We start from the raw sequence: 17,070 nt of genomic DNA on the forward strand, positions 1-17,070 counted from the left end.
CAAAGAAGAAAAATGATGCAGGAATTCTGCTTCGATAAAAAAAAAATAATTGAATGGAAAGAAGTGGCGGAGACTTTTTCTTGGAGCTAGTTGCCTGATTGGTTGCTGACCCGCACGAGCTTATCGATAAGAACGGTATTTTCTATCGTGACGTCTCGATCAACCCCGAGGACAGAACAAGGACACCGATCGATTCTACCAAGAACCAATTAATCTATCGCAATGTCGTCCTCTGAAGATGAACATTCCGACGACTCGCACAGCGGCTCTGGGCGACGAACAAAGTATGCCGACAACCCAATCAATCAAGAATCCAGAGACTAACTGAGGATACGTGTAAAGAACACCCTCACCATTCTACCTCCCATTGAACGTCGCCTTCTACGCTTTTCTCGGCTCCAACGCAATTGCAGCTGCCTATGCGCCGATTCAAGACTGCGATGAGATCTTCAACTACTGGGAGCCAACACACTATCTTGACCATGGATATGGACTACAGACATGGGAATACTCACCCGAATATTCCATCCGAAGCTGGCTATACGTTAGTCTCCATGCCGCCGTTGGAATGATAACGAAGATCTGGAGTTCAAACAAGAAAACCCAATTCTATGTCATCCGAGCCGCTCTCGCCTTCGTCTGTGCTGCCTGTGAAACCCGGTTATATTCCGCGATTTCCAGAACTCTCAATAAAAGAATTGGCCTGCTTTTCTTGATCATTACGGTTTTCAGCCCCGGCTTCTTCCACGCATCGGCGGCGTTTTTACCGTCTACCTTCACGATGTATACGTCGATGTTAGGATTGACGGCATTTTTGGATCGAAGTGGCAAGAACAAAATCGCTGAGGGCATCATGTGGTTTGGCATAGGTGCTATCGTTGGCTGGCCGTTTTCCGGCGCCTTACTTCTTCCTCTACTTACCGAAGAAGTTCTTTCGTCTATTTTCTCCGGTCACCTTGGAAATACCCTGCGGCAGATTGTCAATGGGGGCATTAGGTGCATTGTTATCCTTGTAAGTGTAAGGCTGTGAGCAATCTTTATGATGACTTGCTAACAATAGTAGGGACTGGAAATCGGAGTCGATTCTCTTTTCTTCCAAAAGTTCGCATTTGTTCCGTGGAACATCGTCGCATACAATGTATTCGGAGGCGAAGGAAGAGGACCGAACATTTTCGGCACTGAGCCATGGACCTTTTACATTCGGAATTTGCTCTTGAATTTCAATGTTTGGTTTATCCTGGCCGCTTCAATTGCGCCTCTTCTCATCTTGCAGGCCTTGTTCGGAGGTCGTGCTTCATCCAGTCAGGCGGTTTTAAGGTCTCTCGCCTTTGTCTCTCCTTTCTACCTCTGGCAAGCGATTTTCACCGTCCAACCTCACAAGGAAGAACGATTCATGTATCCTGCGTATCCCTTTCTTGCCCTCAACGCAGCACTTGCTCTTCACCTGATATTGGCATACGTCGGAACAAACAAGCCGGACACTTTGATGGGTCTCATCCCAGGCAAAGTCAAGTTCATGGCCGTTGCAGCATTTATGTTGCTTTCCATCAACGCGGGACTTTTGAGATCTGTCGGCATGATGACTGCTTACGGAGCGCCCTTGAAAGTATATGATGCGCTCGACACACCAGGACTTGCGCAGGACGGTGACTTTCTCTGCTTGGGCAAGGAATGGTACCGATTCCCTTCTTCTTTCTTCCTGCCGCAATCCATGCGAGCCAAATTTGTGAAGAGTGAGTTCTCAGGTTTGTTACCTGGTGAGTTTCCCGAGGGAGCCAGTATGCAGACATTACTCGCGGGTACATCTGCGATTCCCACGGGTATGAATGATCGAAACGAGGAGGATCTATCAAAATACGTAAGCATTCTACAATCTCATACTTGTCATTCCTCTGATGACTAAAATCGAATAGGTTGACATCTCTCAATGTACATTTTTGGTCGATTCCTACTTCCCCAGTAGACCATCGACAGACCTAGAGCTGGATTACATACACAACCAGGAGGACTGGGAGGTACTGGCTTGCCATCAATTCCTAGATGTATCAGAAACCGCAACTTTGGGTCGGGTGTTGTGGATTCCGAATTTACCTTTCGTTCCTAGTCGATTTAGGCGGCATTGGGGAGATTATTGTTTGTTACGACGGAGACAGGCTTCGTCATGACAATTTCACAGGTCAGAAAATTAGCTGTACTTATACATCCTGGAAGGTTGGAAGTGTCCAATCGGGACACCAAATGACTATATCTTTCCATGAACACACTAATCAACGTGTCCCTTAAGCTAAGACGATGATTTCAATATACGGACATTGTAGCCTTATAACTACCAAGTTCGGATTCCAGGAGCCCCCCTGCCCGATTGGACAGCCCTTTGGGGCTCACTTTTCGAATTAAGCGACGCCAGACTCCATCTTTCTTCGCGCGGTTGGGAGGAGAACGCAGTCTTTGTGGATTATTCCAAAATCACTAAACTTGCCAACTATCTATCATTAACAGTATATGGACATCCTCGTCTAACAGACTTCGGGGGTTAATAGTTCAAGCCGGTGATTACTAGTTCACCCCCGGCACACTCACATCAAGGTGTAAAGTCTCCTACGTCGGCATCTGAATTTATTACTAGATAATGATTCACGACGTTGGGAGGTCTTATGAAAATATATACATCTACCATGTTCACAATCCCTGCCAGGCTAGCATCAAAAGGAGAAGTCTTTGGTGAACCTTAGAAATGCAACCCAAGCTCGCCCATCCAGGTAAGAACTCGAAACCATGGAATGGACATTGTATGCCTGGATCATTAGGAGGCAAAAAAGAATCAAAAGGAGCAAAAAAAGAACAATGTTCTGGTCACTAAGGGGGTCGAACCCTTGACCTTGGCGTGACTGCTTTATAGGCGAGTCTATATTAGCACCACGATCTAACCAACTGATCTAAGCGACCTGAATGAGCGGGAACTAAAAATAAAGGATCATATTAGGAACATAGTCATCAACCAATCATAGTCCTTGTAGCTGAAAAATGCAGCATTAGTGCATCATGGAATGCGTCGATTGGTCGATATTCTCATTTTTATTTGTGCTATTGTGGACTAGCCTATGGTACTAGGTGTCTTATCGGGTTTGGACTGGGGAGAGCATATGGTGCCTTGTGGAAGATCGATTGAGAGAAGCTTAACTTAATCTACAATAGATGAGGCAACGAAGTCTAAAGCAACGAGCAGAATTATACCGGTTGTGCAAAATCGATCGCGTAATTTCTAGAAGATAGAACAATTGATGAACGCCTAGTACTGCAAATTGTGGCTGGAAAAATCGGTGATAGAGAATAACTAGCGGATATTAGTGTGGTGTAGTTGACTACTCTGTAGTTAGTACGGAGTAGTGATGTGATGATTCTTTTGGTGTCCGATCAGTCACTGGCGGCCCATCATTGGCTTACTATGTAGGATTGGTCTTGTAACAAAAGTTTTTCGACTTATAACATGGACTTATAACTCAGTTGGTTAGAGTGCCGTACTAATATCAGTTTGCATTGCAAGCTATTATTGGTCATGCGGAAGTCCACAGTTCGAGCCTGTGTTGGTCCATTTCTTTTTGCTTTTTCACTCCGTATTCCTTACGGAGTGATACTTTTTTCTGTATCTTTTTTTTCTGTCTTGAACAATGGAAGATTAATCCTTAATCCTGGTCTGTTTTTTTTTTTTTAAGCAATCTGTATCGTGAGCACCACATTCTATCATCTATTTCTGGTTCGAGTTATAATGTTGGACTGAAGGTTCAATGTCGTTTGGGTAGAGATATATATTTGTGGATTCAACCGGAATCTATATGTGGTACCAGTGTCCTCTCTGTGTATATGTTGTTCACCCTTCTTTGGAAGATGTCTATACAACTATATTCGTCGGATGATCAAGAAGGTAATTCATGACATTCTCAGGCGACATCCGTGCATAATTTTCCGCCGTCTTATCTGCATTCCATGCTAGATGAGGAGTCGTCGTCAGATTCAACTCATTTACGCCCTCTGCCAGCAAAGGTGACGTCTCTGCTGAGGCAGGTTCGACGGTAAACACGTCCGTTGCTACGCCATGTATAGTACGATCCTTGAGTGCCTGCAAAAGAGCAACCTCGTTAACGATTCCTCCACGAGCGACATTGACCAGAACTGTTTTGTATGACATTTTCGCAAACTCAGCGGTTGATATCATGTTCATAGTCTCGGTGATTCGAGGAACGGCAATAACTAGGACCGTGCTTCTTCTGAGAACCTCGCCAAAAGCCGTTCGTTGTATGTCGGTATCGCCATTGGTAGAGGGGTTAGTCTCGCCTTTTCGACCGGCTACCAAAACCTTCATTCCGAGAGCCTGTGCCATCTTTGCGACTCTTTTACCAACATATCCATACCCCAAAATACCCATAACCTCTTCATCGCAAGTCAAACACCAGTTCCCATATCGATCTGCCATACCGTCGGATAACGACGAACTAAATCTAGCCCAAGTGCCATCCTTAGTCGCGCGATCCATGCGTAGGATATTCCGTCTGGCGGCAAAATACAAGGCCATGACATGATTTGATACGGCTTCCACATTCGATCCTGGGCAGTTGGTAACTCGAATGTCGCGTTTGCGACACGCTTCCAGATCCACCGAGTCTGTCCCCACGGCAGTGACCGCTATTAATTTGAGTTTGGGTGATACTGCTTCGGATAAGGCTTCGGCGTCGATGCGTGTATAGCTAAAGACAATGATTGTGGCATCCCGGATACGGGCATGAAGCTGCTCTGGGGATGTGGTTGAATGGTGTTCTTGAGTTAGGGTTATGCCTGGAGGGGCCGTGAATTGATGGGGGGGATCAAATAGTCCCGCTTGTAGATGGACTAGATGGCGGTGTTCTGCCATGATTGATTTAGACGATCAGAAGTCTGGCGTCGAAAACAATCGACGAAAGAAAGAAAAAAGGCCTTCTACATTTATATACCCACTCAACGAAACCCACCGATTGATAATCAGTGTTGATGTTGGCTGTAACTATTCGGACACACCAATCGACAGCCAGAACCATGCGCTGCCCCACATTGATACACGCCCTGGGACAATTTATTCTATAAACAGTAGCTATGTAACTGTTCTCTATCTACAGCCCTGTAAGGTTATATGAATAGGCGCGGTCACGAGAATTGTTCGTTCAGTTTCAATGGGTTCTGAAATCCTCGATCTTCCCACGTTTGCATCGCTTGCAGGTATAGTTTCTGCTGCTCTTCCTTGGTGGGCACCTTTTGATCCGCAGCACCTCTGGCATGTCGTGACTCGTCGGTCTCCAGCATTGTCGCCTCATTGTCTGGACTATCGACGAATTGATATGTTCGGAAGTCGCAGTTTTCCCATGCACTTGCTATCGTTTAGAATAACGCGTCAGTATGTTTTAAACTCGTTCTCTATTTCCCTTGTAGGGCATAAGAGTAGAAATTTTATATTAACCATGTTCTTCAGCCTTGATTCCACTCCAGTCCTGTGTAAAGTAATGCAGGAATCCACCATGGCATATAACGACTATTTCCTTCTCGGGTCTTTGCCGCAGCCACCGGCGTGCAGCACAAGCTCTGTTTATCAAGGCGTCAGAGGAAGGAGCCCATTTACCGATCTGGTTTCCGGGAGTCAGCTCCATAGATTACACCCCGTAGCAGATCAAGAACAGGCACCTTTTTAGTCCAATCTTCCGGAACTAGACTGAAATCCACAACAGGAGTCCCCGACGCAAGCAGGTATTCGGAAAACTCTCGCTTCAAGTCTGCCACATCGCTGCCAGTATCACAAGCTACGTCACTCGTCTCCGGAAGTTCAGCGAGAGCAACAACTCTAACACCGCGCTTGATCGCAGGCTGAAACGAGTACAATGCAGTTTGTATCGTTCTTTTGAGTGGAGAAGCTACAATCAAGTCGATAGAGGACTGATAAGGGAACCGAGCTTCAAGAGCTTGACATTCTTTGATTCCTGCTTCTGTGAGCCGAGGGTCCGAGATCAGATAGGCGTCACCTCCTTTGTTGTGTTCGCCCTGTTGAATGCTTCAGCCTCCTCGATCATAGTCCAAAAGGGAAATGCATACTTGTGCATGTCGCACGCAGTGTACTCGGGGCACCATTCTAAACAGCCTTGATGATCTGTTCATTTGGTTGATGAAGTAAAAAGAGGGGAAACTTGGAAAGAAAAGGGTGCTTATCTTATCGCAAAGCTTCGGAAATATCGAGTCATGATTGGCTGATATGTGATATAGTGGGGCTAATCGTAATCATATTTACAGAATAACCCTAACAACCCTAAGTATATTGTGACCATCAAGGGGGAACTAGATGTCAAACATAGCAGAACACGCTTGATACGTATCCTCCATATAGACTTCGAGAAGTGTGGAATAAAGTCATACAAAGCACATGACCTGCACATATTTCATAATACGCCCACAAGCCACACATTAGGGCCTCGCGTCGTCGGGAATGCTGCCAGTACAGCAACTGCCACTCGTTGATCCGGACGACTACATAGCATAGCTATGTCCAATGACCGTGCTGGTTAGAATAAAGCTTCTAGAATCAAGATGCAGTGCACATCAGTATTAATGGATCCGTTTAATGGTAGGGGTGCAGCGGCGGCGTTGATTGGTCAAAGTATGGGGTAGGAAACTGTCAGAGCTCAGTTTAACCTCAATCCCCTTTCCTTTTTCTCTTGTTCTTGCTAATTCTAGCCTGGGTAGAGTATTCACCGAGGTAATTCGCCTAATTCAAGATGATTACGCCAGACGTCCTATCATCGTGTCGTGTTCTCACGGCTGACTGGCGGAACGCTTCTCGACACGAGGTTTACCAACTTGCCACTTTCTAGCCACCTGGAATGTGCCTCCGAGGCGTACAAAAGATGCCACATTCCTTTCACAGATATACTCACTGCCACGCTACGCTGACAAGCTTTGGCCAACAAGCAAAAACTCCGACATGGCGGGTTCTCTGTAGACGCGACGGAATGCTGCTAAACGTTCTGGAATGTGGCAGGTTGTGTCGATGCCACCTAGGAGACCGAATGACTGGACGGGAAAGTTATGATTCCGTCTCAAATGGGTGGTTATATGCTTAAATCAAGAGGTTGGTGATCTTGGCGTCTTTACTTTGTATTCTACCAGCCATGGACAATCACGTTCCAAGTTCGCTACGAGATGGGTTTGACCAGACCATTAGCAGTGTTGCCTATATAACGATGGTTCTGCTTACATCCAGTACCCCATTCCTACTTCAATCATCAACTTCATAGACACATAAACCAAAAAGCTCACTATTCATCTGCGTGAAAAGCAATATCGTTTTCAACGCCTAAACCTTCGTCATTGGCTACATCGATCAACTTATTGCACCACCGTTCATATTAAAACAGATCAATCCCAACACTTCCAAGATGCGTTCTTTAACGGTGAGTATCCTGATCTTCTCAAAATTTGGCATGATCTGATCTAATTTAATTCTCATAGATACTTTCCACACTATACTTAACTCTCTTTTGCTCGGTTCCCACACTCGCTCTCACCGGCGGCACAGCATGGGTCAACTTCTACAAAGACTGTCCCAACGAGATCAGCGAAATTGAGGAACTCACATTCACCGTCTCCTCCCTCAAACAATCCACTGGAAACCGAGCAGAGACCCAATCTTCACCTAGTCCAGTACATTCCACCGAACCATCTCCATCCAGTTCGGCATCCCATTTCCCATCATCGTCAGCATCATTGGGATCACGCATAAAACCAGACTCAACATCGTCCTCAGTCCTCTCCAAAAGATCACAATTCCGCTCCGCCATCGTATCCCGCAATACCGAAACGGCAACCATCCGCTCCCCCGCCGTCAACATAACCCAGGGCCAATGCCAACCGGTCCCCATCATGACAGCACGACACATCGACTCTGGCTCCGTATCCGTGGTTGCTCAGCTTCTCACCATCACACCCTTTCAAGACTGCAATATCACCGTGCATGAAGTGCCCGGTTGTATTGATGAGCCGCTGCTCGTGGCGCCCGTCGAGAACCGCCAGGTACAGAGTACATGCACGCCGAGGAATTTTGGCGCTTTTAGTGATGTGTGGGTTCGATTGGACTGTTCGGAGATTGGGACTGATTTGAAGAGGCCGGTTCGACGTGTTTTCTGAAAAGTTTTATCGGCATCTCGTTCCTTTGTTTTTGCCGGCGTATGATTTGGATGGATATGAGTTTACGATATAAATGGTTTTCCAATTGGCTTGCATGTATGGTTTGCATTGGGAAAGGTTGAGAAGTATATGTACATAGATCAGCATATTGAAGTGTTTGATATATCAGAATTTATCGACGAGGCCACATGATGGCAATTGTAATCTTGAAATTAAGAGACCTCCTCAACAATTTACCCAAGCACTTTGGGATTATTACTTTCATACGTATAGCTGGATATTATGACAGTAGGTATTTTATACTATAGCCACATAAAATGACATTGGCAATTCTTATATATACCATTATATAGTGCACACCATGGCAACGATCAAAACCCAAAACTGTCCAATAATGAATTGGCATCTGGTTCGTGAAACGTAGTCGGCTTGGCTTGCGGTTTGGGAGATTTAGCAGCACCGTCATCGCCGCCAGGGGCCATCTCCGGCGGAAGTCGGACAGGCAGATCAGCGATGACAAGGCTACTATGCCTTCGGAGCAACTTTCGATAGTCCGGTTCCGCTTTGGCCGTAAAATCGGTTGTTGGTACGCCCCGGGGCGGGGTTCGTAGGAATTCCCAGTGGGCTACGAGATCAAGGGCCAGTAGGTCACAGCCCATGCGGTCATAGAGACGTGCGTTGCGTAGAACGAAGGCCCATTCGTCAGCCGGTGCGACTTGCGTTGCACCTTTGAGAGTTTGGAGAGATATTTCACGGATTTGTCTGTATAAGACAACCAATGCAGGATCATTCGAGAGGTATGATCGTGCCTGTAATGAGATCATACCTGGACTTCCCGGGGATGCAGGAGTAGGGGGGATGAGAGTATCGACAGGTGACTGGAATCCGTTAGTAAACACTGGAACATTTACCAATATATGGTTCGCTCACAATTAAAGCGCGAACCGCCGAACTTCGGCGATTCAGCATCCAAAAAGCCCAAGACGCCATCCAGCGGTTACCTTCTGTTGCAGCTTCGGTAAGGACTGTTTCCTCCAGAATCTCTTTAAGTACCGGTCCATCATCTCCCTCATAAGCTCGAGTAATTGCTATTGCTAAATGAATGTCTCCAATCTGATTGATGCACACATTTGCGGCCTCACGTAGGTGGTCTGCTAGAAGAAAGAAGGCGGCAGAGTATTCTGTGTATGATTAGCAAGGGCTGCGAGAGTATCCTAATCAATGAGTAGGCTTACCAAATCGCCGCTTTCCAAGCAGAGCATATGCATTCTTTAACGCTGCTGTCCTCCACCTTGCTTCCTGGAAGTTGTTCGCCAATAGACGTTGTGTAGCTCCCTGTTCACGATTCCAAGTTGCCATGCGCCACAACCCTTGGAGAACGTTCTTCTTCCGTAAAGCCAGATAGTATAGCGCGCAGTCGACCGGATTTCTTTCATCCGTTTTGGTGTACTCATTGCGAGCGACGATTTCAAGCTGAGCTCTCTGCTAATTATTAGTATCTTAAAGACGAAATAGCCTTCAGTGGACCTACCACAGCCGTGACATCTGATAACCACATGAATATGCCGCTTTCTCTCGCTGCTTTCCATAGAAGTTTACCACCGAACTGACGAGATACAAGATCCGTAAGGATATCTTGACTTTCACTGTGGAAAGCCCATACAATTTCTCGCCACGACACTGTATTCCTATGAGCGACACCCTGAATTCTCCGTAGCATATGTTGGCGGAAGAACAATAAATATCGAGCAGCGTTCGCATCCATGGATCTTCGATGTTTCTCAACCATCGCGACACACTCTATTGTGTCTACGAGGCGGAACTGTTCCTGACTTGAAAGCTGTGGTAGGCTGAATTGAGTCAAGTTCTCATTGAGCATTACGGCCACCGTTTCATCCAAGACTCGTGGCTCGTCTTCAACATAATCGTTAGAAACTTGCATTTCTTTCCATGCAGAGTTTCGTAATTCCTGCTTTATGTTAGTATTTTCTTTCGCAAGGATCCTTAAAGGTCTTACATTATCATCTCGGTAGAATTCTTCAACCGGTATTCCAAGCAGAGTGTCAATCTCATCACCCTTAGTGTAAAATTTCAGCTTCTTATGAAGGTTCATTAGAATGAGATGTACAAGGTTGGTCTTGCCAGACAGGATACATTGAGCGAGAAACTGAGGGTGGTAGACAGGAAGCGGACCGTTCAGTCGGCTGACAATCTCGAAAAGATTCACGTCTGAGCCTCCACGAGCTGGAATACGCAGCTTTGAAACCAGGTGACTGTCAATCTCAACCGCTGGGTCGTATATAAATAGCTGATTTCCAGCTCCCACGACAAGATTTCCACTACCCGACCAACACGAGTCTCCAATGGGATGTGGTGTCACGTCTCGAATACGGATTTCGCGGACCGCAGTCCAGGATGGGCCAGCATCCAAGTAATCATATCTGAGTTGTGAGAGAAGGACGACTTTATGAGAAAAGCCAACGGCTAATATGGACTGCTGATCTGGCGTGGTTGTCCAATCAAGGTCGTAAATCATATCATGATCAGGGAAGCGCTCTTCAAATTCTAATTGAGCACCACTTGTGTCCCAAATGGTGAGGCGTGTCCGTTCTTGATCCACTAGTGCAGCTTTGCGAATCGCGCTTCCACTTGCCAGTGATGGTGTTTGAATGCCGGTTTCAACAGTAGAGGTCAAAAGCCAGTCTAACGTCCGGTTCGTCTTGTCAATTTTAGCTGCCCATGTATGGATGGTTCCTTTTTCGGTATACGAGAGTGCTATGTCGGCCGCGAAGAGATCTAGAAAGCCAGAATGTCGTGCCATCTGTCCGGCTGGGTCGACTGCCAGGATATAGGCTACTTCGGTATCCAATCTCATATCAAAAGTACAATACTGTCGTAAAGAAATCGATTCCTTTGGGCTAGAAGATTGCTTGCCAGGCAAATCAATCTCCCATGCGATACCCTTCATGCCTGCGCTTATCATTGCAACGTATACAGTTCGATTCGATGGCTCGGGATTTGGCACTGTCAAAACGCAGAGCGGCTTGCTAGCGGACACAAATTCACAAGAGCCTATTTTGACAGCAGGAGATGATCGAATATCCCAGAGAGAGATACCTTTGTGATGCAGGTTCACCAGAAAAGAACCCTCCTCAATGACACAAGTCCGGTGAATATGTTCCTGTGAGGAAAGCGAGCTTTGAGTGGCTAGAATGGATTGAGGGCCGCTCATTTTTTGGCGCCAGATCATCGCATTATTGTCATCGGTCCGTGATACAAGAACACGTCCGCTCGCATTTCGCACAATCTTCTTGATCGGTTCGGTGTGCCCAGACCATATGCCCTGAGACTTTATTCGATGTTTTCGTGGCGTCGGATCGAAGAGAATATCGATCTGAGAATCAAACCATTCTATTCTTCCATCAAAGTAATGTACCAATAATGACAACGAATCCGTGGCCGTTGAGGTACCGAATGCGTAAAACTGTGCATAGTCCTCGTCCAGAGGGACCCCTTTCGGAAACGAAAACTGCACGCCTTCTATGTGTAGGATGTTGAAAACATCTGCTGGAGATTTTGTTTTACCCCCGACGTTTTCCAAAGCCCATGCACACATGTGACCCTGGTCATCAATTATAGCACAAATCTCTGGGTTTTTTGTCGCGACGTCGACGAGGTGCTCTAAAACCAGATTATTCTTCTCGGTATTTCGTTGTACTGCACGCTCAGTCGCCGCGGCAAAATCCCGACTGTCAATAATAAACCCATACCGGCGACTCGACAAGTTCTGTGAATTATCCCGTGGCTGAATTGATGAATCCATATCTATCTCGGTCCACAGGTGCATCGCTGATAGGTCCTGGTGATCAGAAACCGTCCAAACCCGGATCTTGTTATCTGTACATATCGTATAGAGTACATTGTCCATTGACTGTTCGCGATGCCTGGGTTTCCTCCAATGTATTCCAGTAACCGTGGCTGGATGAGGAAGGTAGAATACCTCGAATCGGACGTCATCGGCGCCAAACGAGAGCCTCCTCCACAACTTAACGAGTCGATCGTATTCCCCAGTCGTGGCTACCAGCTCGGCATCGGGGGAGAACTCGGCGAACTTTGTAGGGCCCGCAAGTTTCTTCTTCCACATGAGACGGGGTTCATCATTCAGAAACCACACCGAAAGGCACGAATTGGCCACGAGCAATTCTTCCGAGGAACCCCATGATAATGTGTTGACCTTTTCATCGTCGTCCTTTGCACGGAACGTAACAGCGAGTGACCACTATTTTCCCATACCGTATATTAGCTCAATTCTACCAACAGTGGTGATGCGCTCATCGGTCCGTTTCGCAGGGATATTCCAACCTTGAGAGATTCGCCTTTGAAGCCATTAGGGCGGTAGATGTAAATGTCCGGACCGCTACTAACAGCAATTTGGCCGCTGGATTCATCTATAGCGATCGTCTCTAGAAACTCGGAATCGTCGACGTAGATGGTTTGTAGGAGCGTTTGTGCTCCGGTCAGGATAACGAGCGCATGACCAGAGATGTATGCCTGCGATAGAATGGAGTTAACTAACGTTTATGAATAGCACGGTAAGTTTCAAGGAGCTTGCAGTGTTTGTCTTACAACAATCCGTAGGCCATCCCAGAACGCGGTGCTGAGAGCTTGCAGCTTCGACTCAGGCCGCCCTGGAAGTACCGCACGCATGGAGAGGAGGATTTGGTTTGGAAGCCCACGGTCAATGGGGCTTCACTAGCTCTAGACCATAGCCGGAAGTACTCAGATACGAGTGTAAACGATGGAAATGAAGTGGTGACAGGTAAATGGCAGAGAAAGTGGTAGTTGGAGCTTGAATATGTAGTTGTTGGAGTCTCACTGGACGGGATGCGGAGTTAATTGTTGGAGCACCACGCGGCAGCTGCGCGTGATCCGCCGTCGACGTCAACCAGTTACAACCCGATCAATACGATATACGTAGTTACTAGCGATTATCTCCACGTAGTATAATGAAGGTGTCGTCTCGTTTTTAGAGAGTATATTCAACGGTAAATTCTACTTATATGCTATCTTGAAGCTTTCGTTCCTCATACCAATGCCCAATACTATGCGAAAACGAATAAATGCCAAAACGGGGTATCAATGTAACCAGAGAAAAAAAAAAAAAGTAAGGCACTCCCATGTTATGAATGATTGAAGAACAGGTGCAAAAATGGCAAAGTCTTCAGTCCCTTCTTGTTGACGATTTCCGTCCTTCAGTCGGTGACTCGGGTTCTTCGATGGCAAATCGAACCATTGTTGCCATGGAACCACGCCGGCTTCGAGTCTTATTTTCTGAGCCATATTTGTCTCCATCTAGAGCTGCACGAAGACGAGTTGCAAAAGGTGTGAATAGGGGAGTCGCTGGAGTGGTTGACATTTGAGCGAGCATGCGTGCTCGAGCGGCTCGTCTGGAGGGAGATGCCAAATACCCAGGAGTCGCAATTGGCGTTGTTGAGGCTAAGCGAAAGTCGGGTAAAGAACCTAATTCGCTCATGTTCAGGGTGTCATCTGCTGATTCAGGTATCATAGCTGTGCCCGGCGTGTTAGGTTCATGGGTCACAATGTCAATGCCAGTTGATACGATTGCTTCTTGTTCGCCACGCTGCGCTCTAAGCTTGGTGGTCCAATGTCGAAGCATGTTTCGGTAATGCTTTCTCAATATACGATCATGCATTGACTCCCCCATCTCGGCTGCACTTCGGATCTGGAAGATACGAAGGCTGAGCTTACGCAACTGTGCAGAAGCGACACCAGAGACACGTATCAGATTCATACCGTCAGCTTGCTCTTCCATGCCGCGACATGTTTCATACTCGTCCACCCATCGTGTCAGCTGATGATAAGCAAGTTGTCTGTGGTAATACACCTCGGCGTCCTGGGTATCCTGAATGACCTTTGCGGTCTTGTCCCGCCAACGACCGATAAGCTTAGTTGAGTATATAAGTAGCTTTGTTTGGCTGAGTTCATTGGCCTGATTGTGAAGATTTGTCATATGCCGCGATTTGTCATGCCAAACGCGCAAAGCACTCGCTGCAATGTTCATCTTGACTTTTCTGCGAATCTTGACGTAGGCTTCTTGCCGGCGCTTCTTCGATGCATCTAAAGCAGCATTGTGCCAAAGCTTAACAAACCTGGTTGTCACGAAATAGAACCGAGCATCCCTCGACCATTTATCTAGATTCTGAAGATGTTGGTGCCTGCCGTTCCAGATGGTAATCGCCTCTTGCTCGATTCGAGGAACGTAGAATTCCATGGCAGCATACTCTCTTTGACGTTGGATGGCAAGCTTATTCCTCCAACACTCGAGAGCGGAGCGTGCTAGATCCTCATTATAGCAGTGAGAATATTGTACTTCACGCTGCAACAGCTCTTTTGATGTATCCCGAACAGTGAAAATGAATTGAGCAAAAGCCTCGCGTTGTATGCGTTGGTCTCTTATTCGCTGTGCAAGGCGATACCTTTCCGCCAGAACCCATCGGTAGATAGCTTCTTTCTTTAGTCGTTCATCAATGCGCTCTTTCAGTGCATAACAACGTAGATGATCATTCCAAGTAGTCCAAGTATTATATAGTACTCTCAATCGATCAGCTTCTTTTGCCTGCTGCATGCTCTCATTCCGTAGTCGCCATTTGGTAAGGGTAGTCTTGAGTACTCTCGTATCTATCTTTGTGGCTGTCTGAATAGCTGCTGGGTGCAGCCGAGTCTGCGCACTCCATACCTCGATTTGCTCTCCCAATAACTTATTCTTATGACTTGTTTTTGCATCAACCTCAGCAGCGTTCACTGACCTCAGTCGATAAGACCATGTTTTTAGTGCTGCATGTAGCAGCTCTTGACGTTTTGATTGATCTATATCGGCCTCACGTTCTCGCTGTGTTCTTAGAGCACGAATCCAAGAAAGAAAGGACCCCTTCATCAGTCGAAAGTCACTCCATTCTGGCGCTCGATGCTCATAATAGAAATTTGAACGCAGCAACAACAAAAACTTTCGTTTCATATTATATTCGTGAGTGACAATGGCATGGTCGTTCAGCTCTTTGATTTGCTGCATTTTTCTTCTCCAGCCATCAAGAGGCTTTTGAATTGCGAAACGCTGTGTCTTTATTCCATTGACTGCTGTTATCTCGCGCCAAGCATTGAAATATTTGATACTTAGGATATATTCGCGCGCCGCTGATGTTTTCGACAGTTCATCGGATGCAAGCTGTGCCCAATGACTGAAAGCTTTGGTCATGAGATACAAATCCCTTGCTTTTGCTGCTCGTTTTTCGAGGTGTCGAAAAAATCGCTTTGTACGAGAATTTTGGCGTTTCTTTTCAAGCTCTGCTCGCCACAAGTCAAGGGCTTGCCGTAGAAGTGTTGCTCGGTCTTGATTAAGAGCCACTGCCTCCATTTCTCGATTTCTCTGCTGTAAGCGAACGGCTTGGTCTAGCCAGTATGAGATAATGTTCCTTGCTGTTACTCGTCTCCGATACATCAAGAAGCTAGATGCATCTTGCAACATGTCAGACAAACTAGGTTTGAGATTCATATCATTGAATTCCACCATGTCTTCTGGGTAGAAGCTTCTGTCATCTTGAGGAAACTGGTTGCCGTCCGTTTGTCTCATGATCTCTGAACCGCTCCGAGATGATTGTGGAGATGAGCTCAAATGTCCATTTGTTGCTGTCTGAATAGGTTGATTATTGTGAGGTAGTTGTTGTTCTCCTCTCGTTGGATCTAAACCACCCATCAGCCGACGTCCCATTTCCAGAAACTGTGCCAATAATTGGTTTTTATCAAGCAAAGTTGCTGGATCTTGTTGAGTTTGTTTATTTCGAGGTTCATCATCGGTCTCCACGAAGTCTGGCTTGCCTGGATCAAGTCGAGACATCGAGGACCTCGAACTCGGCCGATTTCCATATCGTTGTGTGGCATCTTCATTGACATCGTACATTGAGTTAAATGAAGCCCTTCTTTTGCGCTGCGATCTTTGCGTTGTATCTTCAGCGATCCGGTCGGTGAATTGTCCTTCGTCTTCAACCTCTTGTATAGATGGCAGCGCATAACGACCGATCTCTTCAGATGCCGTGTCATCAAATGAAAGGATGATTCCCATGCGTTGTAGAATATTCTCAAATTTATCGAACAAGGACTGATTTGCAAGGCCGCCGGTGCCCATCTTGAATAGAAAGTGCATGCAGACCTGGTCCGGGTCTGCGTCTGGCCCGCCATGTTCGGTGAGAACTTCATCGTACGCTGCAAATAGTGCTCTGTAGGGTAAACGGTCGACGTCAGGATTCTGCTCGGCGCGACTAATAATTTGATAAAGAAGTCCGACATCTAGAAATCAACCGCGAAACTATTAGTATAATGTTCATGCGAACAAAGTCTCGATTACTCTACCTTGATCAGACAGAGCTCGGTCCCTATCTAAAAGAATCGGACGTTGCGCGGGAATTGGAGACATTGGAAGAATCGCAAGTTATGGCGCTTTTTCGAAAGACAGCATTGACGCGAGAGCCGATCAAGGTCATCGCGGCGGCGATTGAGAAGATCCAAAAGTGACAAAGCTATCAACCAATATAGAGTTCAAAATCGCGTATGCATCATCTCCGAGCTGATATCATTTCTTCCAAGAGTATATTTACTGGCCAGAGCCATGGCGTGGGCGCATTGTCGAGTCTGGAGACCAAGCGTGTTTTGACGAAACATTGTTTCTAGGAATGCGCGATGTTGGGGCTTACTCCACAATGGCACAATTGGCCAATAGACTCGCTTATGTCACGTGAAACCCACCGAGATTAGTAGACTCAAGTTCTTTCATCAATCATCAACGCCTTTTGATGTGATCGC

At 46.5% G+C, this 17,070-nt stretch overlaps 6 protein-coding genes and 1 non-coding gene across 7 annotated transcripts; 2 read left to right on the plus strand and 5 right to left on the minus strand.

Moving 5' to 3' along the window:
* Positions 1–222: 222 nt before the first annotated feature.
* Positions 223–2,165, plus strand: EYB26_002859 (uncharacterized protein; the record flags this gene model as incomplete). Its single annotated transcript, XM_054262164.1, has 4 exons — positions 223–284; positions 343–1,012; positions 1,064–1,858; positions 1,914–2,165. The coding sequence occupies 4 exons, from the start codon at positions 223–225 to the stop codon at positions 2,163–2,165; spliced, it is 1,779 nt and encodes a 592-aa protein (XP_054118139.1).
* A 685-nt stretch (positions 2,166–2,850) lies between these two features.
* On the minus strand, positions 2,851–2,946 carry EYB26_002860. The gene has a single exon. It is a non-coding gene; the product is annotated as a tRNA-Tyr (tRNA).
* A 943-nt stretch (positions 2,947–3,889) lies between these two features.
* On the minus strand, positions 3,890–4,906 carry EYB26_002861 (uncharacterized protein; the record flags this gene model as incomplete). Its single annotated transcript, XM_054262165.1, has 1 exon — positions 3,890–4,906. One exon carries the CDS (start codon positions 4,904–4,906, stop codon positions 3,890–3,892), a length of 1,017 nt encoding a protein of 338 aa, XP_054118140.1.
* Positions 4,907–5,175: 269 nt separating this feature from the next.
* Positions 5,176–6,147, minus strand: EYB26_002862 (uncharacterized protein; the record flags this gene model as incomplete). Its single annotated transcript, XM_054262166.1, has 4 exons — positions 5,176–5,399; positions 5,486–5,648; positions 5,707–6,060; positions 6,112–6,147. 4 exons carry the CDS (start codon positions 6,145–6,147, stop codon positions 5,176–5,178), a joined length of 777 nt encoding a protein of 258 aa, XP_054118141.1.
* Positions 6,148–7,448: 1,301 nt separating this feature from the next.
* On the plus strand, positions 7,449–8,196 carry EYB26_002863 (uncharacterized protein; the record flags this gene model as incomplete). Its single annotated transcript, XM_054262167.1, has 2 exons — positions 7,449–7,463; positions 7,522–8,196. The coding sequence occupies 2 exons, from the start codon at positions 7,449–7,451 to the stop codon at positions 8,194–8,196; spliced, it is 690 nt and encodes a 229-aa protein (XP_054118142.1).
* Positions 8,197–8,567: 371 nt separating this feature from the next.
* Positions 8,568–12,903, minus strand: EYB26_002864 (uncharacterized protein; the record flags this gene model as incomplete). The annotated part of the gene is made up of 7 exons (XM_054262168.1): positions 8,568–9,074; positions 9,127–9,377; positions 9,432–9,678; positions 9,728–10,165; positions 10,214–12,475; positions 12,559–12,747; positions 12,823–12,903. The coding sequence occupies 7 exons, from the start codon at positions 12,901–12,903 to the stop codon at positions 8,568–8,570; spliced, it is 3,975 nt and encodes a 1,324-aa protein (XP_054118143.1).
* A 514-nt stretch (positions 12,904–13,417) lies between these two features.
* Positions 13,418–16,684, minus strand: EYB26_002865 (uncharacterized protein; the record flags this gene model as incomplete). The annotated part of the gene is made up of 2 exons (XM_054262169.1): positions 13,418–16,557; positions 16,621–16,684. The coding sequence occupies 2 exons, from the start codon at positions 16,682–16,684 to the stop codon at positions 13,418–13,420; spliced, it is 3,204 nt and encodes a 1,067-aa protein (XP_054118144.1).
* Positions 16,685–17,070: the final 386 nt, after the last annotated feature.

Source organism: Talaromyces marneffei, chromosome 2, assembly GCF_009556855.1.
Source record: "Talaromyces marneffei chromosome 2, complete sequence".
NCBI classification, from domain to species: domain Eukaryota; kingdom Fungi; phylum Ascomycota; class Eurotiomycetes; order Eurotiales; family Trichocomaceae; genus Talaromyces; species Talaromyces marneffei.